We start from the raw sequence: 16,406 nt of genomic DNA, 5'->3' as shown, positions 1-16,406 counted from the left end.
ATTGAAATATAGATACTAAATGTTGAAGCAGAATTATGTGAACCAATTTTAATAAATTTACAAAAAGAAAATCATTCTATCCAGAAATAAAAAGTTTTTTCAAATCAATTAATAGTTTATTAATTTTATATCTATGAGAATTAAAATATAATTAATTCCTTTTCGAGATTTTTTCTCTAGTTTTATTAAAATCAAATATATAATATATATATTCGATGTTAATAAAACCAAAGAAAAAATATATATATTAAAACTTATACGTCTTTTGGAACTTTTAACATAAAGTGATGTTTAACTACATTTTGCTTCGACCGTCTCATACGCATCCTTGCGTAAAATATGCACCCATCAAGATACAAGTTGTAACGACCTACTTTGCGATAAGCGTTCCGTTTCGTTTTTATCAGTTAGCGTCAGAACTCGATACTGAGACGCGGCTGTTTCCTTAATAAGTTTATTAGACGACAATCATTATTTTGGCCGCATTCTCCGAGTGTGTCTTACTTTACAAGGCGCTAGCTGCAATAGACTGCGTTGACCCGCGCCGCCTTCATTCGTTACTAGCAGCTATAAATCAGAATTGCTACTATGTTTAATGCAAGCAACCAGGACAATACAATTGGCACACTTTCGACGCAGAATTTACATTGACATCCAATTGAAAATCTTATATACATAATATGCATCTTAATATGATTTTATAATATATTTTGACATAGTATATATTATACACACTCAATGACTCTGAATTTTTCTTTTCTTCTGTATCGAACAATTTGATCTAGAAAAACGATTAAAATAATTATAGTACATTTGTATTCATATTTTTTTAATTCACAAAATGTCAGCACCTATATACGTTGAATCCTTTAAGTGAAAATCTGAACAATAAAGTAACCCATGTATTCTAATATATATACCAATAATATAAAGTATACATAGTATATATGCTAATAATATAAAATATAATAATTTAATAATGGTTTATATTTCATAAAAAAATTATTTTGTCATATTGTTGTCATATGTTTTACTAAAAATCTTTTTAAATTTTTTGATAAGCAAAACTGTTCTTTCTCAATATATTTCAAAAATATACCGATTTTACCTCAAAATATGTAGATGCACACTTAAACTAATCTAATTAATTATATTTATTAAAATAATTATTAAAAAAATAATTAGTACAATTAATATATATTAATTTCACTGAATAAGTGCATCAGCGTGTTTCAATCAATCTAATATTTTAATCATGGTGCATCTACATTATCACTTTCGTCTTTGATCGTTACAATTAAAGTGAACATGTCATATATGCACACTGATGGGTCTATAGATTTAAATACGTTTGTATTGCATTAATGCAAGCATAACGCCATAGCAGTAAGTACTCTAAATAATATTATAATTTACTCTAAATAATTGTAATAATTCTTCAGACACATATATATGTTGTTACAAAAGGTATTTTAGAAAGATACATTACAATACATACATATGTGTGTTATGCTTGTTACATTTATTATTTAATTTTTATGAAATACAAATTAAATTTAATAAAATTTTTCAAAACATTGTACTTAACGAGTTAACGAATTAACCTAACAAATTATTGTCATACATAGATTATATAGAATTAATATCATATATAGATTTCATATATCAAAAATAGATAATACATAAATAAATTAAACTTGGCTTGTTTAAATAATTTATGATACTTGTACATTATATTATACCTTAAATACAGAGATTTGTTTAAAACGGGTCGATGTTTTATTTATAAAATCTCTATATTTAATTAAAATTGTTAAAAGAGATTGAGAGATTTATTGATTAATAAAATATGTTCTCTCTTTTTAATAGCTAATTAATAATAATATTATTAGTTAGATTAAAATAATAAAAAAAAGTATTGCGTTAATTTGATAATATGATACCAAATATATATGCATTAGCATTTCAATGAATATAAAAGAATAATAAATAAAATAATGTATATATATATTATAATAATGCACACATTTACAGTAATACATATGATAATTTAAACGAAAATGTGTTCTGCAAAAATTACATATACCAAAAAATTATCTTTAATTTTTTATTTATTTAATATTTCTCTGATTGGCAGAGTAAATATCTTGCTTTCAGTGCACGCCGTCTTAGGCTAAAATTAACAATAAAATAAACAATTGTAAAGTAAAAATAACATGAATTGTCAACTTACCTTAGTGGTAACTCCTATAATTATGTCGGCACGAGAAGACAGATGTTTGTTTAAAGTTATCGTGATAATTTGCATATTATTCATTTGAGATCGAATGAAACGAACAAGGTTGTTAATATTTGCATTATCTAATGGCGCATCACCTTCATCCATAATAAAAAATGGTGTTGGTTTATAACTGTAAATAAAAAAGTATTTATAATTACTTTTTTTAAAAAAGTATTTGTATAATTATACTTTTTTGGAAGTAGCACTTGACTTTCAGATGTTATCTATATCGCGTTGAAAGTAATATTCTATTAATATAAAATTAAGTTATACCATAGAATTGCAAATAACAGCGCCAAATTAGCGATTGATTTTTCCCCATCAGATAAATATTGTAATGGCTGAATGCGTTTAGATGACGGTATGCAGCTGTAATGTATACCGCTTTTGTACGGTTCCTCGGGATTTTCTAATATAATGAATGCTTGAGCCGATGTGTCATTAGTCAAATTCTAGAAAATAAATAATATTTATGATATATATGAAAACATTTAACAAATTGAATCATGTGTGAGAAGCGTAATTATAAATACTGACTTTGTACGTAGAATCTATTTTTGCAGCAATGTGTTCCACACAATCCGTAAACAATTTGTGTCTTTTTGCTTTTACTATCTCGAATTCTTTGCCTATATTATTAGATTTTATGCGGAACTCTTGATATTTCTTATTTATCTCTTTTATCTGATGTATTATCAAATCGATATTTCTATGAGCCTGTACATTATCAAATTCATTACATTATCAAATGAGATTGATTCTTAAAATCATATCAAATATATAAATATATATATGCAGAGATTTTATACCTTAAGATTAGGTTTTTTTAAAGTCTTAAGTTCATCTTGGATTTCTACAAGTTTTATCTTAGATCGTTCAATAATATTTCGCACATTTGTACCATTATGGATATGTTTAGAAATTTGTGAGAAATCAATATTCATTATTACTTCCCAAACATTTGATGACTCTAAACTTAAATTTGAGCTCGAACTGGTTACATCTCTATGCGAAGTGTCTGACAACATTGGAATAGTAATGTCTTCCAGCTGTGAAAATAATTGTATTGTTAAAAGTACTGATCAAGTCAATATTTAACATTTACAAATCTTTTAAAGTAAATATCTCTTTTAGAAATTCACTAACTTTGCATTCTTTAAATATAGTTTCACATTTTGCTTTTTCCTGTTCTATTTTACTCCGCACATTCATGTATGCCTTCTGATTCTCTAAATATAATTTTGAGATAACGCCAATTCGTGATGTGCATTGGATCAATTCTTTTTTTATATTCTCTAAATATTTTTCTTTGGTTTTATAATCGTTCTTTAACTCCGACATTCTGGTTTCTTTCTGCTCAATATCAGTTCTTATATCTCGTTCTTGTTTGTATGCCTTATTATATTCTGCATCAGCTTGCTCTATAGCACACTCCCACCTCAAAATTTTCTCTATTCATGTAAAATTTAATATATCATGTAAAAAAAACAGTGATGATTAAAAACAATACATTAATAAATATAATTTACAAATTTACCTTCAAATTCAGCGTCTCTATTGAATTCATTTTCAAACTGCAATTGATTGTTAATATAATTTCTTCGGTTTACATTTTCCATTTGCTTGGTTAACCACTCTTTATATGTGCTAAAAAATAAATGTTAATATATGAATATAAATTCTTTTATGTATACACACATATAAAATTTAAAGATTAAACATACCATAAATTCTTCTCATAATAAGTAATATCCGGCACATTAACTTCTTTACAAAAATCAACGAAAATTTGGTTTTTAATTTCATTAATATTATTCTCTATGATTTTAATGTTCTCATTTCTCTTCTGCATCTTATTTTGAATTATCGATATTGCAGTCTAAAAATTATATGTGAATAATATATTTCTCTATTATGTAGAGTTCATAACAAAAAATTTAATATATTATATATGTAAAATATACATACATCTTGTACACTTAGCTCTTTATGAAGATCGGTTAATTTTGTATCATAAATCTTAATTTCTTCTGTCTATAAAAGTATAAACTTTATATTATTACACATATTAATTGAATAAGATATCTATTAAAAACTATATGATATAAATTATTTTTCTGTATCTTACAGAAACATGTAAAAAATGCAAACGCACACAAAATTACTTACAATGTCTTTTACATATTTTTCAATAACTTCATTTTTAGTAGTAAGTTGACTTATATCTTTATTAAGTATATCAAAATCAAATTGCATACGAGAAATATTAGGCAAATTTTTTAATTCTTGCTTTAATTGCACCTAAAATCATGTATATAATACTAAATAACAATTTCCTATACAATTTCTGTAAAAATACAACCTTTTGTTCTTTCAATAAATATAAAGATTCTTTATTTTCCCATTGTTGTGCTTTTACAGTAAGAGTGGTCAACCCTCCAGATATAGTACCACTTCTATGAAAGAAACATCCATCTAATGAAACGCACTGAAATATAATATTATATAGATGTATATTAATACGCAATAGAGTACAATATTTAATATTTCAAGCATAATTATTATTACGTCATAATTGCCGTCACTTTCAAATGCCATGTTTCTTGCAGCTTCAGCAGTCTCACAAACTACAGTGTTTTTAACAACATATAAAACTGCTTTGTCTATTATCAGTGATGATACCTTCAATACGTCATATAATAATTTACAATTTGTCTGTTGTAGTTTAACGCTATAAAATAATATTACATTATATTATCATTACATATATATATTAATAAAAAATATCTTTTATTTCTTATTGATTTACCGTAATCTATCACTTATAGGTTTTGCTCTTATTGAGTCAAGCGGTAAAAATGTTTCAATGCCTATTTTGTGTTCTTTTAAAACAGCAATACATTGCTTTGCTGTACGTTCAGTATCAACGACAATGGCGTCCACATTTCTACCAAAAACTTTAGTTACCGCAACATTATAACGAGAATGAATAGGCTTGCAAAGATTAAATAAACGATCATGCTAAAAAATAAAATACATAATGACTAACTTTCTTTAAACAATAATAAATATCATAATAATTCTAAACTTGGATTGATAAGAATAATACCACGCCAGGAAAACTTATTTTTAAATATTGAATTGTTTTAGCTTTTTTCTCCTGTTGTGCAATAATATCATTGTTTATTTTAGCTTCAGCAAGTTTCTCTGAAATCTTTACAAAATCGTTTTCTAATTTTAAAGATTTCTTTTGTGTTTCTGAAATTGCCTTTTCTATCTCTTGCCTTTCCACTAATCTTGATTTAAAGAGTTCATTTAGTTTTTGAACTTTTATTTCCAGTTGTTCTTTTCCTAATGTTTCAAATTTTACTTTGTTTTGCAACTCCTCTTTACGCCGATTTTCATTATCTAATTTATACTGATCAGTTTGTTGATTATGCATCAAATCATTTATACGGTTTATAGAACCTTTTGCTTGATTCTCAACTTCAGTCTTTAAAATCATGTAACGATTAACCTTAAATAAATTGTTTTTATATCAGAAGTTTATAATATAGTAAATAAAAAAAAGATCCTTCTTCGAAAATATTTCAAATAAAATAATCAATCATCTCAAATATTTTATATTTGTAATAACATAATACCTGCGAATTGTGGAACTCTACAATGTCATCTATCGGTGATGCTGTTCTTAACTCTGTTAATTTTTTGCTTATTATTTTTAACTCGTTTTTTAATTCGTGGACAGCCTTTTTATGAATATTATACGCATTATTTGCACTATTCAGAGATATACGAGCGCAGTCACGTTTTTTTTGCAAATTTACAATATGATTCTCAATATTAATATGTTCCATCTTCTTTTCTCGAATATTATCTTCAAGTTCTAACATGTTTTCTTCGGCTTCATTCAATGAATCAAGTAATGGTTTAACTTTTAATTGAGTACGTTTTAATAAAGTTATTTCGGTTTTCTTACGCTGCAACTGTTCATCAATTTTAAGTTCAATTTTTTTCTGGTCATTTTGTAAGGATTCAATTTCTTTCTTTATGAACATCAATTGAAGTAATTGAAATTTTAATTTTTCTTCCATCTGTAACGTTTAAAAATTATTTTACAACTAAATGAAAAAATATACAAACAAAAAGATCATTATATGATCTTAAGTAGATTAAAAAATAGATGAAACGTACATATTGTTTTTGTAATTGTAAATATTTTTCTGCTTCTCTCTTTTCAATCATAGTAAATTTCTTTCTTCTCAATTGCTCTTTTTTTGTTTCATGTGCAAAACGTACCTCCTGATTTATTTTCAAGACTTCTAATTGTAAACTGTAATAATAAATTATATAAAGTCTAATAAATTTTTGTCAAACTTACAATTTGTATAATTTATTAAGATAAAAATGTATACCTCTCATACTCTCTTTTGAACGCATTGGAACCACTAATTTCTTCAAACATTGTAGTTAGTTCTTTTGACATGTTTATTGTTGGAAAATATTGAATGTAGCTCTGAGGCATTAAAAAGTTTCCTGCTTTTATGTCCAAACCAAATTCTTTCAATTTAGTCATATAAAAATCTCTAGTAACAATCTATGTAATAAGATCAATTATAAAATAATTAATATATTAAGATAAAAATAATTTTTAAAAATTGTAAAAAAACAGTTCTACCTTGTCATCTATTTTGTACTGACTGTCTTTTCCTTGTATTTTTCTTGTATAACTTTTTTCTTGGTTTTCATCATCCATTAAAACTATTGTTACATAAGCACTGTAACATACACATTAAACATTAAACATTACAAAAAATAAATTAAAATATAAAAAAAATCATCTTTGATACCATTCTACTGTTGGCTTTCCAACAAAATATCCATGTACAAGTTCATTGAGATGTTTAACACGTAAAGCACTTAATTTCTCTCCTAATACAAAACTTATAGCATCCATAATATTTGATTTTCCTAAAATATATAATATATAAAATATTTATACATTTTGATTAAAATATAAAAATAACAGAAGAAAAAAAATATATATAGGGTATCCTATAAAACTTCTTTTTAAGGCTGGATTCTTTAGCTAATTTGGATACAATTTTCTCTCAATGAAAATGTTAATGTATCAATAATTTTCGAATTACAAGCATTAAATTATCACTTGGTTAGAAAAACCGCCCTTGTAAGGAAATTTAGAAATTTTAGGACACCCTGTATATATATATATATATATATATATATATATATATATATATATATATGTATGTATATACTCTGCGTTTGAATTTTACTGCCAGTAAACTGCCAGTACTAAAAATCTATAGTTTACGTTACATATACTATACATTTCTTAGTACTGGCAGTGAAATTCGAACGCAGAGATAATAAATAAGAAAAAAATTTTAAACTTAAATTTATTTCAAAGATTTTAATTAGATTTAGATTGTATTAATTTTATTTATCTTGTAGAAATGAAAAAAATAAGGGAAAAGGATTAAAAAGACATAGAGAAGTAATATTCTTCTCGATCAAATAAAAAAAAAAGTTGTAGAGTATCGTGAAAAATCTTACCGGATCCATTTGGACCAATAATAGCCGTAAAAGGATGGATGTTATCGATTACTATCTTGTCTTTAAACGACTTAAAATTGCAAAGCGTAATAGCTTTTAAAGAGACCGGCATTTTATCAACTAGGAAGAGCACAGTGGATGACGGTCGCAAACCTTCTAACGGCTAACGTCTAAATTCGAATTATTTAATTGAACAAGAAAGACTTATTCTGATTGCTTGTCAAACAATCAACGAAATGAAGTTGCATATTTACTAAGACAATTATTGCGCCATTATTTAAATTTAAAATAGTGATCAATTTGAAACAATATACAAATTTTATAAAAATTGTCTAAAAAATTATCTAAAAAAAACATTTGAAAAATAAATAATTTATGGCTTTATTTACACTTGTTGATATTCATTTGTTGTAATTTACTTGCACTCGCTTATTTAGTTTCGATTCTGCATAAGACTTATGTAATAAAATTTTATACATAAGACGCACACGTGCATGCAGACGCGTACACACATACACATACGAGCACGTATATGTATTATAAACAAATGTTATATTACAACATATTATTAAAATTAACAATTAACACTATTACTTTAAAATTACTTTAACAAAATTACTTTCTTATTACTTACTATAAAACATGATTGATTGTGCATTCAAGAATACTCATCTAGTTGAAATAAAGTTTGGTTGCAAATTTAGAACTTCTCAAGATTTTATTACAGTCAAATTTTAAAAATTATTTACATTAATCACATTATAACTTATAACTCTCACATTTGCAATTACTCTCACTCTTATTCTGATTTATATTTAGAAATAGATATATTATTTAATTTAAAAAGTATGATACTCTCTAAGTCTTGTAGTGATCTTAAAACAATATCCAGAACATAAAATAAATCTAGAAATTAAATAATGTAATAAGCATTTCGTGTATATTAATTCTTTTTCCAAAACATAATTAAAGATTATCCATTGCAAAAGATATAAGAAAAATACAACAATTTTTCTTAAATTAATAATTGTTTATGAGTTAATTAATATGTGTAGGATGTGTAGTTAAATCGAGCGTTAATACTTTGCTTTCCAAACATTCGCCTACCTGAAATGCAAGAATCTTGTGTCAACTGTAGACAAAAATATATGTAATACGACTCACGTAATCGAATAATTTACTCACATCTGGACAAATTCCAATAAGCGCATCTGCGTGCGAATAAAATTCCTCTTTCAATGATATAACGATCGTCTGCAGTGAAGTCGTTTTGTCACGAATGTAACTTGCCACTTTTCCTATGTTAGTATTATCGAGGGCTGCATCGATTTCATCCAAGACGAAAAATGGCGCAGGCTGGAAGCTGAATATAGACAATCAAGAATAAATATTAACTATTTGTTCGAACTGTACCATTAATTTGTTTTTGTACATTCAATATATATATTACCTGTGAATTGCAAATAATAGAGCTAATGCCGCTACTGTTTTTTCTCCACCAGATAAATTAGACATAGGTTGAAAACGTTTGCCTGGAGCTACGCAATTATAATTAATACCATCCAAGTAAGGCTCTTCAGGATTTTCTGGTCCAAGGAATGCCTGTGCAGATTGATTCTTTGCTAGACTCTGAAACAATCATTATAAATGTGCAAAAGTACATATAAATACTTTTATATAAATTTATTAATTCACAAACCTTATAAATAGGATCAATCTCGTTCGCTACATGTTCGAAACATGCCATGAATCTATCATGTCGTTCTTTTTTTATTTTCTCGAATTGTGTCTTTGCTTTCTTTGCCTTCTTGCGAGATTGTTCAAACTCTTCATTAGTTTCTTGTAGCTTTTCCTTCGCCAAGTATAATTTTTGAATTGCCTATAAGAGAGGAAAAAAGGAATATTTCTATATTTTTTAATTTTTTATATTTATTGATGTCATGATTCAATATATTATTTTTTACAAACCTTCATATTTGGAGCTTGTATACGCTGTATTGTATTTTGCAAATCATTGATTATTTTCGTTAACTTATCAGTTGTCTTTTTGATATCTTCCTCTTCAATATCTTTCAAATTTTCCGGCAAAAGTGCATAATCTATAGTAATCCTCCTTTCACGTTCATATTGTTGCTGTGTATTAATTGACGACGTATCAGTATTTGTTTCATTACCATTTGTCGTGCTTGTTTCACCTGCTATATCTTCCATATTTCCATGTAACATAGGTATTGCAATGTCTTCCATCTGAATATATTGTTAAAAGTACATATTTAGTAATTTAAAATAATATAGTCTATATTGTAATGTACAGTAAAATAATTATATCATATCATTCGACAAACCTTGCATTGCATCAAGATCGCATGTCGTTCGGCTTTTTTCTGTTCAATTTTCGTCTCGATGGCATTAAGTTGCTTCTGAGCTGCCTGAATATCCTTTGCGATTGATCCTACTTCACGTCTGGCTTTACCGATTTCATCTTCTTTCTGATCGACCTCCATTTTTTTAGCGTTACGAGATGATTTCAGCTGCTCCATTTGCTGCTCGTCATGATCGATCTCCGCTTTTTGATTAAGCTCTGTTTGCTTTGCGGATTCAAGCTTATCTTCTGCATCTTGAACCGCCCGCTCCCATCGCAAAACATTGCCTGTATTATGAATAATGTTAAGTAATATAAAAACTAATAATGTAATTATGTGATATAAAATTTTATAAAAAATATTTGTATAATACATACTTTCTGTATCGCGTTGCTTCTCAAAATCTAATTGATTATAGATACGATTACATTGATTGTCAAACTCCAATCGCTTCTTTGCTCTTTCTTGTTGTGATCTGAAGTAATATATTTGATCTTAGTATATAAATGTAAACTAATATAATTCTTCAACAATATATTTTTATATTTTATTATACCTCAATTCCCTTTCTTCATATTGACGGATATTTGAAACTCCTATTTGTTCACAAAAACTAGCAAACACATCATCTTCAACATTGTTCATTTTTTCTTTAATATTTTGTATTTCTTGATCCCTTTCAGCCATGGTCTTCTCAATAGCAGCTATTGCAGGCTACATATAAGAGATTAAAAAAATATTGAAATATTTTTATTTTAAATATGCAATTATATATACATGTATGTCATAACTTACACCAAACATGTTTAATTCGTTTTGTAGACCATCTAACTCCACTTCAAGATCCGTAATTTGTTTTTGCTACAATAAAAATTTCAATATATTTTTTAATTTTAATATACAATAATGTATTTTTAAATTTTTATCAATAAATTTTTAAATAAGTATACTTTTTATAAACAATACAATGTGTAATACTTACTGTTGCAGATAAATCACTTTTGTTGTATTTTAGACGAGTCTCTAAACCACGTATTTGAGATTCAACTGTATTTAATTCAGATTCTTTGCGTGATTTTTTTAAAGATTCTCTGAGTTCTTCCGTTAATTTTTCCTGTAAATTAAAATCAGAAATTTGTATCTCTATAACATAAAAAAAAAATTTTTTTGAATTACATTACCTTCTGCGCCTTTAACTGAGACATTTGTTTTTCATCCCATCTCTTCGCTTTCTTCGCAAGATCCAAACTGCCACCAGATATTATTCCCGCTTTTTGATAAAACGTACCGTCTAATGCGACGCACTATAAATATTTCATTACATATAATGTGTTTTTTACATTATTATTATTACAAGCAAAAATTATTTATATATTTACATCGTATCTAGTTTTCTTGTCCATCTCGTACGCTACTTTATTTGCATCTTCTGGGGTCTCACATACAAGAGCATTGTTAGTCGCAAAGAGAACTGCTCTATCAATATCTTTTGGAGAAAAATGCAATACATCATACAGAAGTTTCACATTTTTGGGTTCTTGTATATTACTGTAAAATAATATAATTGTCGTTGCAAGATTCATATAAAATAACTAAATAGAAAAATAGTATTTTTGAATTATTTTTGATGTTGTAAAGCTCTATACATGTAATAAAGATTTCTTTAAATTATTTACCGAAGACGTTCTTTTAGTGGCTTAGCTTGGATATAATCAAGCGGAAGAAACGTTTCTGGTTCAAGATACTGCTCTTTCAAATACTGGATACATTGTCTGGCCGTTTTCTCGGTGTCTACTACAATGGCCTCCATGTACTTGCCAAGTACTTTCGTAATTGCAACATTATATCGTTTATGTATTGGTTCGCACATGTTATACATGCGATCATACTGGAAAACAAAGAAAAATGTGAATGCTTTTGTTTCCACTTACAAATATTGAGAAGCGAGATAACGCACCACTCCTGGAAATAGACGTTTAAAATTCTCCACAATTTCCGTCTTTTTCTTGGTTCTCGATACTTCATGTTTATCAACTTTAGCATCACCAAGTTGCTCCGAGATACTTTCCAACTCCCGTTGTAAATTTTGGATCTTATCTTTCGATGTGCCTACGTCAGATTGTAAATCAGCTCTAAGTTTCTTCTGGTCTTCTAACGCAGCCTCCGACGTTCTTATATGCTCCTCCAACTTCTCTACTCGTTTGAGAGCCTCGTCTCGCATATGGCCCTTCTGTTTATGCTTGTTCTCTATCTCTGTCTTCTTCCTGCCTTCGTTGTCGAGTCTATCTTGATCTGATTTTTGTTCACGATTGATTGAATCAAGAAGTTGAAGATATCTTGCAGATTGTTTACCAGCTTCTTCTTTTAAGCGATTATATTCTTGCACCTTAAATTATTTTATTAGTTAATTAAATTTACATTGTCATGTAAACTTGATTATATATACATAAGTTTAGAAAAAATATACTATTAATATTATAAATGTATAAATTATGTTTCAAAACTTGAAATATTATACAAAAATTGTGCAATTCATATTATATACCTGTTCATCTTCCAATTGCACATCTCTTCCTTGCAATTGCGATTGTCCTGCTATACTCGCTTCGTAAGCGGCTTTAGCTTCTTCTACTTGTCGCAATTCCTCTTGCAGTTCGTGTATATCCTTCTTATGAGCCTCATCTGCAATGCGCGCTTGAGCCAAAGATTTACGCGCAGATTCCACCTTCTTTTGCATATGTGCAACACGTTCCTTGGCTTTGATAAAAGTTGGCCTTTTTTTCGTAATTTCCACTTCCACCTCTCTGATATCTTGTTCTATCTTAGCGAGCTCTCTCCCCAGTTTACCAGCATCCTTTTTCTTTTCTTTTAGCAATTCTTCAGCTTTCTCCTTCTTTTTCTCAATTTTCTCAATTTCGTGTTGTTTCTTCTTTTGAGAAACTTCAAAATTTTCAGTGCTCTTCTCATTATGAAATAATCGAAATAGTTGTAACTCTACTTGTTTTTCCACCTAAAAACAAAAGATAAATTTTTATTGTTAATTATGTAAATATATAAAGAGAATATATAATTTTATAATTTCCTCTTATTATGAATATATTAAATATTGCATAAAAATTAAAAAAAACGTACATATTCTTCCTTAAGACGTTGATATTTTTCAGCCTCCTCTTTTTCCAACTTTGCTTCTTTTCTTTCAGCAGCAATTCCTTTCTTTTTCTGATATGAAAATTGAGTTTCTTCTTCAGCTTTCAACATTTCTGTTCTTAATCTAAAATTTTTTTATTAATTACAATCATCAGATTTAATTTTGTGTAACAACATTTGAAAACTTACCTTTCATATTCTGCTTTTAATGCACCAGAATTACTGATTTCTTCAAACAAAGCAGTGCGTTCCTTTGGATTTTTCATAGCTATGGACTCAACTGCACCTTGGAATACTAGAAAATTCTTTGCTTTGACATTAATACCAAGCTGCTCCAATTCGCTAAGATATCCTTGACTGCTGACAATCTGTGACAAAAAATATTTTTAAAATATTTAATTATGTATTTAATTAGGTAGGATATCCAAAAATAAAACTTACAGTATTATTTATTCTGTGTTCAGAAGAAGAACCTTGCACAGAACGCATAAAGCTTTTCTCAGTTCCATCTTCCAATTCAAATACTGCTGTCACTGAGGCACTACGTTTAACAAGAAATTTATAGATTTTTATAAATATAATACAAATAAATGTTTAGATTAATATAAATCCATGTATCTTTAAATTATTATAGCGTATCTAAAATTATACCTTCGCGCCACTGGCATTCCAATAGATGCACCATGAATTAGTTCGCTGAATCTCTTAACTCGCAAGCTGCTGGTTTTCTCGCCCATAACAAAACTTATAGCATCCATAAAGTTAGATTTTCCTGTATGACATGCAATAAGAATGCGTTACAATACATGTAAAGCTTATCCAAAATTCACGCATCATTGTAGAATAAAACATTATATGATTTTAACGAATGCAACCATTATAGGATTTGGGAAAATTTGGACAATTATTGTTTAATAATTCCACAACTGTTACATTTGCTGAACGCGCCCATTGTTGATATACAGACTGATAACCTACCGGATCCATTGGGGCCAACAACTGCCGTAAAGGACTTCAGCGGGCCGATAATGAGCTTTCCTTTGTAAGATTTAAAGTTCTCGACTTCGATGTGCTTTAAAAACGCCGGCATCTTTGAAAATAATTAAATAAATTGCATAAAATCAGAAAATAGCGTAATTGGCGCCACAAAATTTCCAACACAAGCGAACATCACCGTTTAACTGTTTCCTTTTAACAATGGGCGAAAATGAGAAGAACGGAAAGTTCAGTTGGAAACATGAAACCGCGATGACACTGCCATCTATAGATAACTCCTCGAAAATGGTCGTCTAAAACTTTAGGAATGATTTACATCTATTGTAATATTGCACACATATGAATCAGCCCTATTATAGAAAAATTTTTATTTCTTTCGAAATTCTTGCAACAGCAATTAGTTTCAGTCCAACGGTTAACGTATTAACAAATCAAATATTAACGTAATAATTATATAGAAGAAAACGCACGAATTGAAGGAAAAAGAAGCTTTGTGTCTCTTTAGATGGTAAGTGTATAATATATGGATAAAAATATTTTATACATGTATAAATATATAATAGACATTTATAATACACACACATAAAATAAACTAGTTTTAATTCAAACTAAATTTTCGACGAACTCGTTTTATTAGGAACGTATATGATATGCGTTTATATAAAAGGAATGTGATATGTATGTAGCACAAAATTGATGATATAATTACTCTATTAAATAACAAAGCATTAATATATAATAAAATAATAAAGAATATAAACACTTATTAAAAAACAATTACGAGAATAGTAATGAAAAATATCTATTTAGAAAAAGTTCAAAAACGCTTAATAATCATTTAATTAATATTGCTAATTAACATATTATAAGGTTCTTAATAAAGAAAATATAGATTTATACGAGAGGAGGGGAGGGGAAATAAGAAAAAACTGATATTTCTGTCTCACAATTAACGATTCGTCGAACTGTTTAGGGTACGAGACTACGAAGGGTACATACGAAAGAAAATGAGAATGAAGAGAGGGTGAAACTTGGTGAAAGAGATGGACGGATCAAGCGGCGAAGGGGGAGAAGGGGAGGAAGGCGCTATCGGCCGTGAATAATGCGCGGTGGCGTCCGCATCTCGTGCGTCCTGTCTCGTGCATGTTCGTGCGTTCGATTCGTCGACTCGGCTGGATGGATTGATAAAGATTAAAGGTAAAGGGAGGTGGCAGGGTCCAGGGGTGTTTTGGAGTTAGGCGACAGAAGTCAGCCAGCGAAACGAAGCGGGCGCGCGCCCGCGTGGGGGATGATGTCACATAGGGGTTTCCCCCCTGCCCGCCCCCCCTCTCTCCATCCCACCCAAGCGTAAATACATACAGATGCAGACTGGATTGATGCATTGACCGGCACAATGACGTAGGTACGCAACGTGTCGCGAGGAATTCTTTTCCACGATTATTCGTGGAGATGGATGATTTCGAGATTGCTGTCATTCCGAGTCATTAGAGAATATATCACAAATCCTCACGAATAAAATTAGAAATCATTTTCGTGTATTTATATAAATGTATTTTATCTAACTGCAGATCTTTTTCATGATTTTCGTCTACAGTTGTCTTGGCTAATTTGCAGTTGATTAATTGATGCACTTAACTATTTGATCTGGAATATATTCAAGTTATATTTTTTCATGTTAGATTATTGTCTGGGAATAATTTTCTTAGTTAATTAAAACATTTTACTATTTTTTTTATTATTCCTTCACGCAAAAAATTGCGCTTTAATAAATGCTGAAAGAAAGAAAGAGAGAAAGATAGATGGATATAGATAAAGATAGAAAAATATTATTTATGTTAAATTAATTATAAAAAAGATTATACTTTTAAAGAAGATGAAAACAAGAAATTTTTATTTGCTACTTTTCGATAAAAAATATCTAATTAATAAAATAATATTAATCTATATATATATATATATAATAAAATTATGTTGTTAAATTTTATTTTATTTTTAAAATATATTTCTTTAAATATTGTTCTTATCATTTTTATTATATATAT

The 16,406-nt window shown here is 28.2% G+C and overlaps 2 protein-coding genes across 2 annotated transcripts; both read right to left on the bottom strand.

The window, feature by feature from the left end:
* Positions 1-2,070: 2,070 nt before the first annotated feature.
* Positions 2,071-8,486, bottom strand: LOC140664264 (structural maintenance of chromosomes protein 1A-like). Its single transcript, XM_072889249.1, has 20 exons — positions 7,859-8,486; positions 7,132-7,252; positions 6,960-7,059; positions 6,697-6,878; positions 6,476-6,614; positions 5,926-6,375; positions 5,391-5,798; positions 5,091-5,302; positions 4,850-5,012; positions 4,644-4,769; positions 4,451-4,582; positions 4,250-4,315; positions 4,006-4,160; positions 3,819-3,928; positions 3,428-3,732; positions 3,091-3,330; positions 2,819-2,998; positions 2,555-2,733; positions 2,234-2,411; positions 2,071-2,173 (listed from the first exon to the last, which is right to left on the bottom strand). Exons 1-20 carry the CDS (start codon positions 7,968-7,970, stop codon positions 2,108-2,110), a joined length of 3,624 nt encoding a protein of 1,207 aa, XP_072745350.1. The 5' UTR covers positions 7,971-8,486; the 3' UTR covers positions 2,071-2,107.
* Positions 8,487-8,824: 338 nt separating this feature from the next.
* Smc1 (structural maintenance of chromosomes 1) lies at positions 8,825-14,577 on the bottom strand. The gene is made up of 20 exons (XM_072889248.1): positions 14,347-14,577; positions 14,020-14,140; positions 13,810-13,909; positions 13,558-13,736; positions 13,354-13,492; positions 12,767-13,231; positions 12,179-12,607; positions 11,898-12,109; positions 11,601-11,769; positions 11,403-11,525; positions 11,204-11,335; positions 11,017-11,082; positions 10,778-10,935; positions 10,599-10,696; positions 10,204-10,508; positions 9,827-10,105; positions 9,558-9,737; positions 9,309-9,487; positions 9,044-9,221; positions 8,825-8,965 (listed from the first exon to the last, which is right to left on the bottom strand). The coding sequence occupies exons 1-20, from the start codon at positions 14,456-14,458 to the stop codon at positions 8,897-8,899; spliced, it is 3,693 nt and encodes a 1,230-aa protein (XP_072745349.1). The 5' UTR covers positions 14,459-14,577; the 3' UTR covers positions 8,825-8,896.
* Between the last annotated feature and the right edge of the window lie 1,829 nt (positions 14,578-16,406).

The sequence above is a fragment of the Anoplolepis gracilipes genome, chromosome 3, assembly GCF_047496725.1.
Source record: "Anoplolepis gracilipes chromosome 3, ASM4749672v1, whole genome shotgun sequence".
In the NCBI taxonomy this organism is placed as follows: domain Eukaryota; kingdom Metazoa; phylum Arthropoda; class Insecta; order Hymenoptera; family Formicidae; genus Anoplolepis; species Anoplolepis gracilipes.
The sequence above is the reverse complement of the archived record's forward strand: the minus strand, read 5'-3'. Positions and strand labels throughout refer to the sequence as shown.

Coding starts and splice junctions, on each gene's coding strand:
- Smc1 (XM_072889248.1), bottom strand. CDS start 14,458: ATGCCGGCGTTTTTAAAGCACATCGAAGTCGAGAACTTTAAATCTTAC. Junction 11,770..11,897: donor CCACTAAAAGAACGTCTTCG/GTAAATAATTTA, acceptor ATTATTTTACAG/TAATATACAAGAACCCAAAA. Junction 9,222..9,308: donor CTATTATTTGCAATTCACAG/GTAATATATATA, acceptor GTCTATATTCAG/CTTCCAGCCTGCGCCATTTT.
- LOC140664264 (XM_072889249.1), bottom strand. CDS start 7,970: ATGCCGGTCTCTTTAAAAGCTATTACGCTTTGCAATTTTAAGTCGTTT. Junction 7,253..7,858: donor TATTGGTCCAAATGGATCCG/GTAAGATTTTTC, acceptor TATATATTTTAG/GAAAATCAAATATTATGGAT. Junction 2,174..2,233: donor TTATAGGAGTTACCACTAAG/GTAAGTTGACAA, acceptor TGTTAATTTTAG/CCTAAGACGGCGTGCACTGA.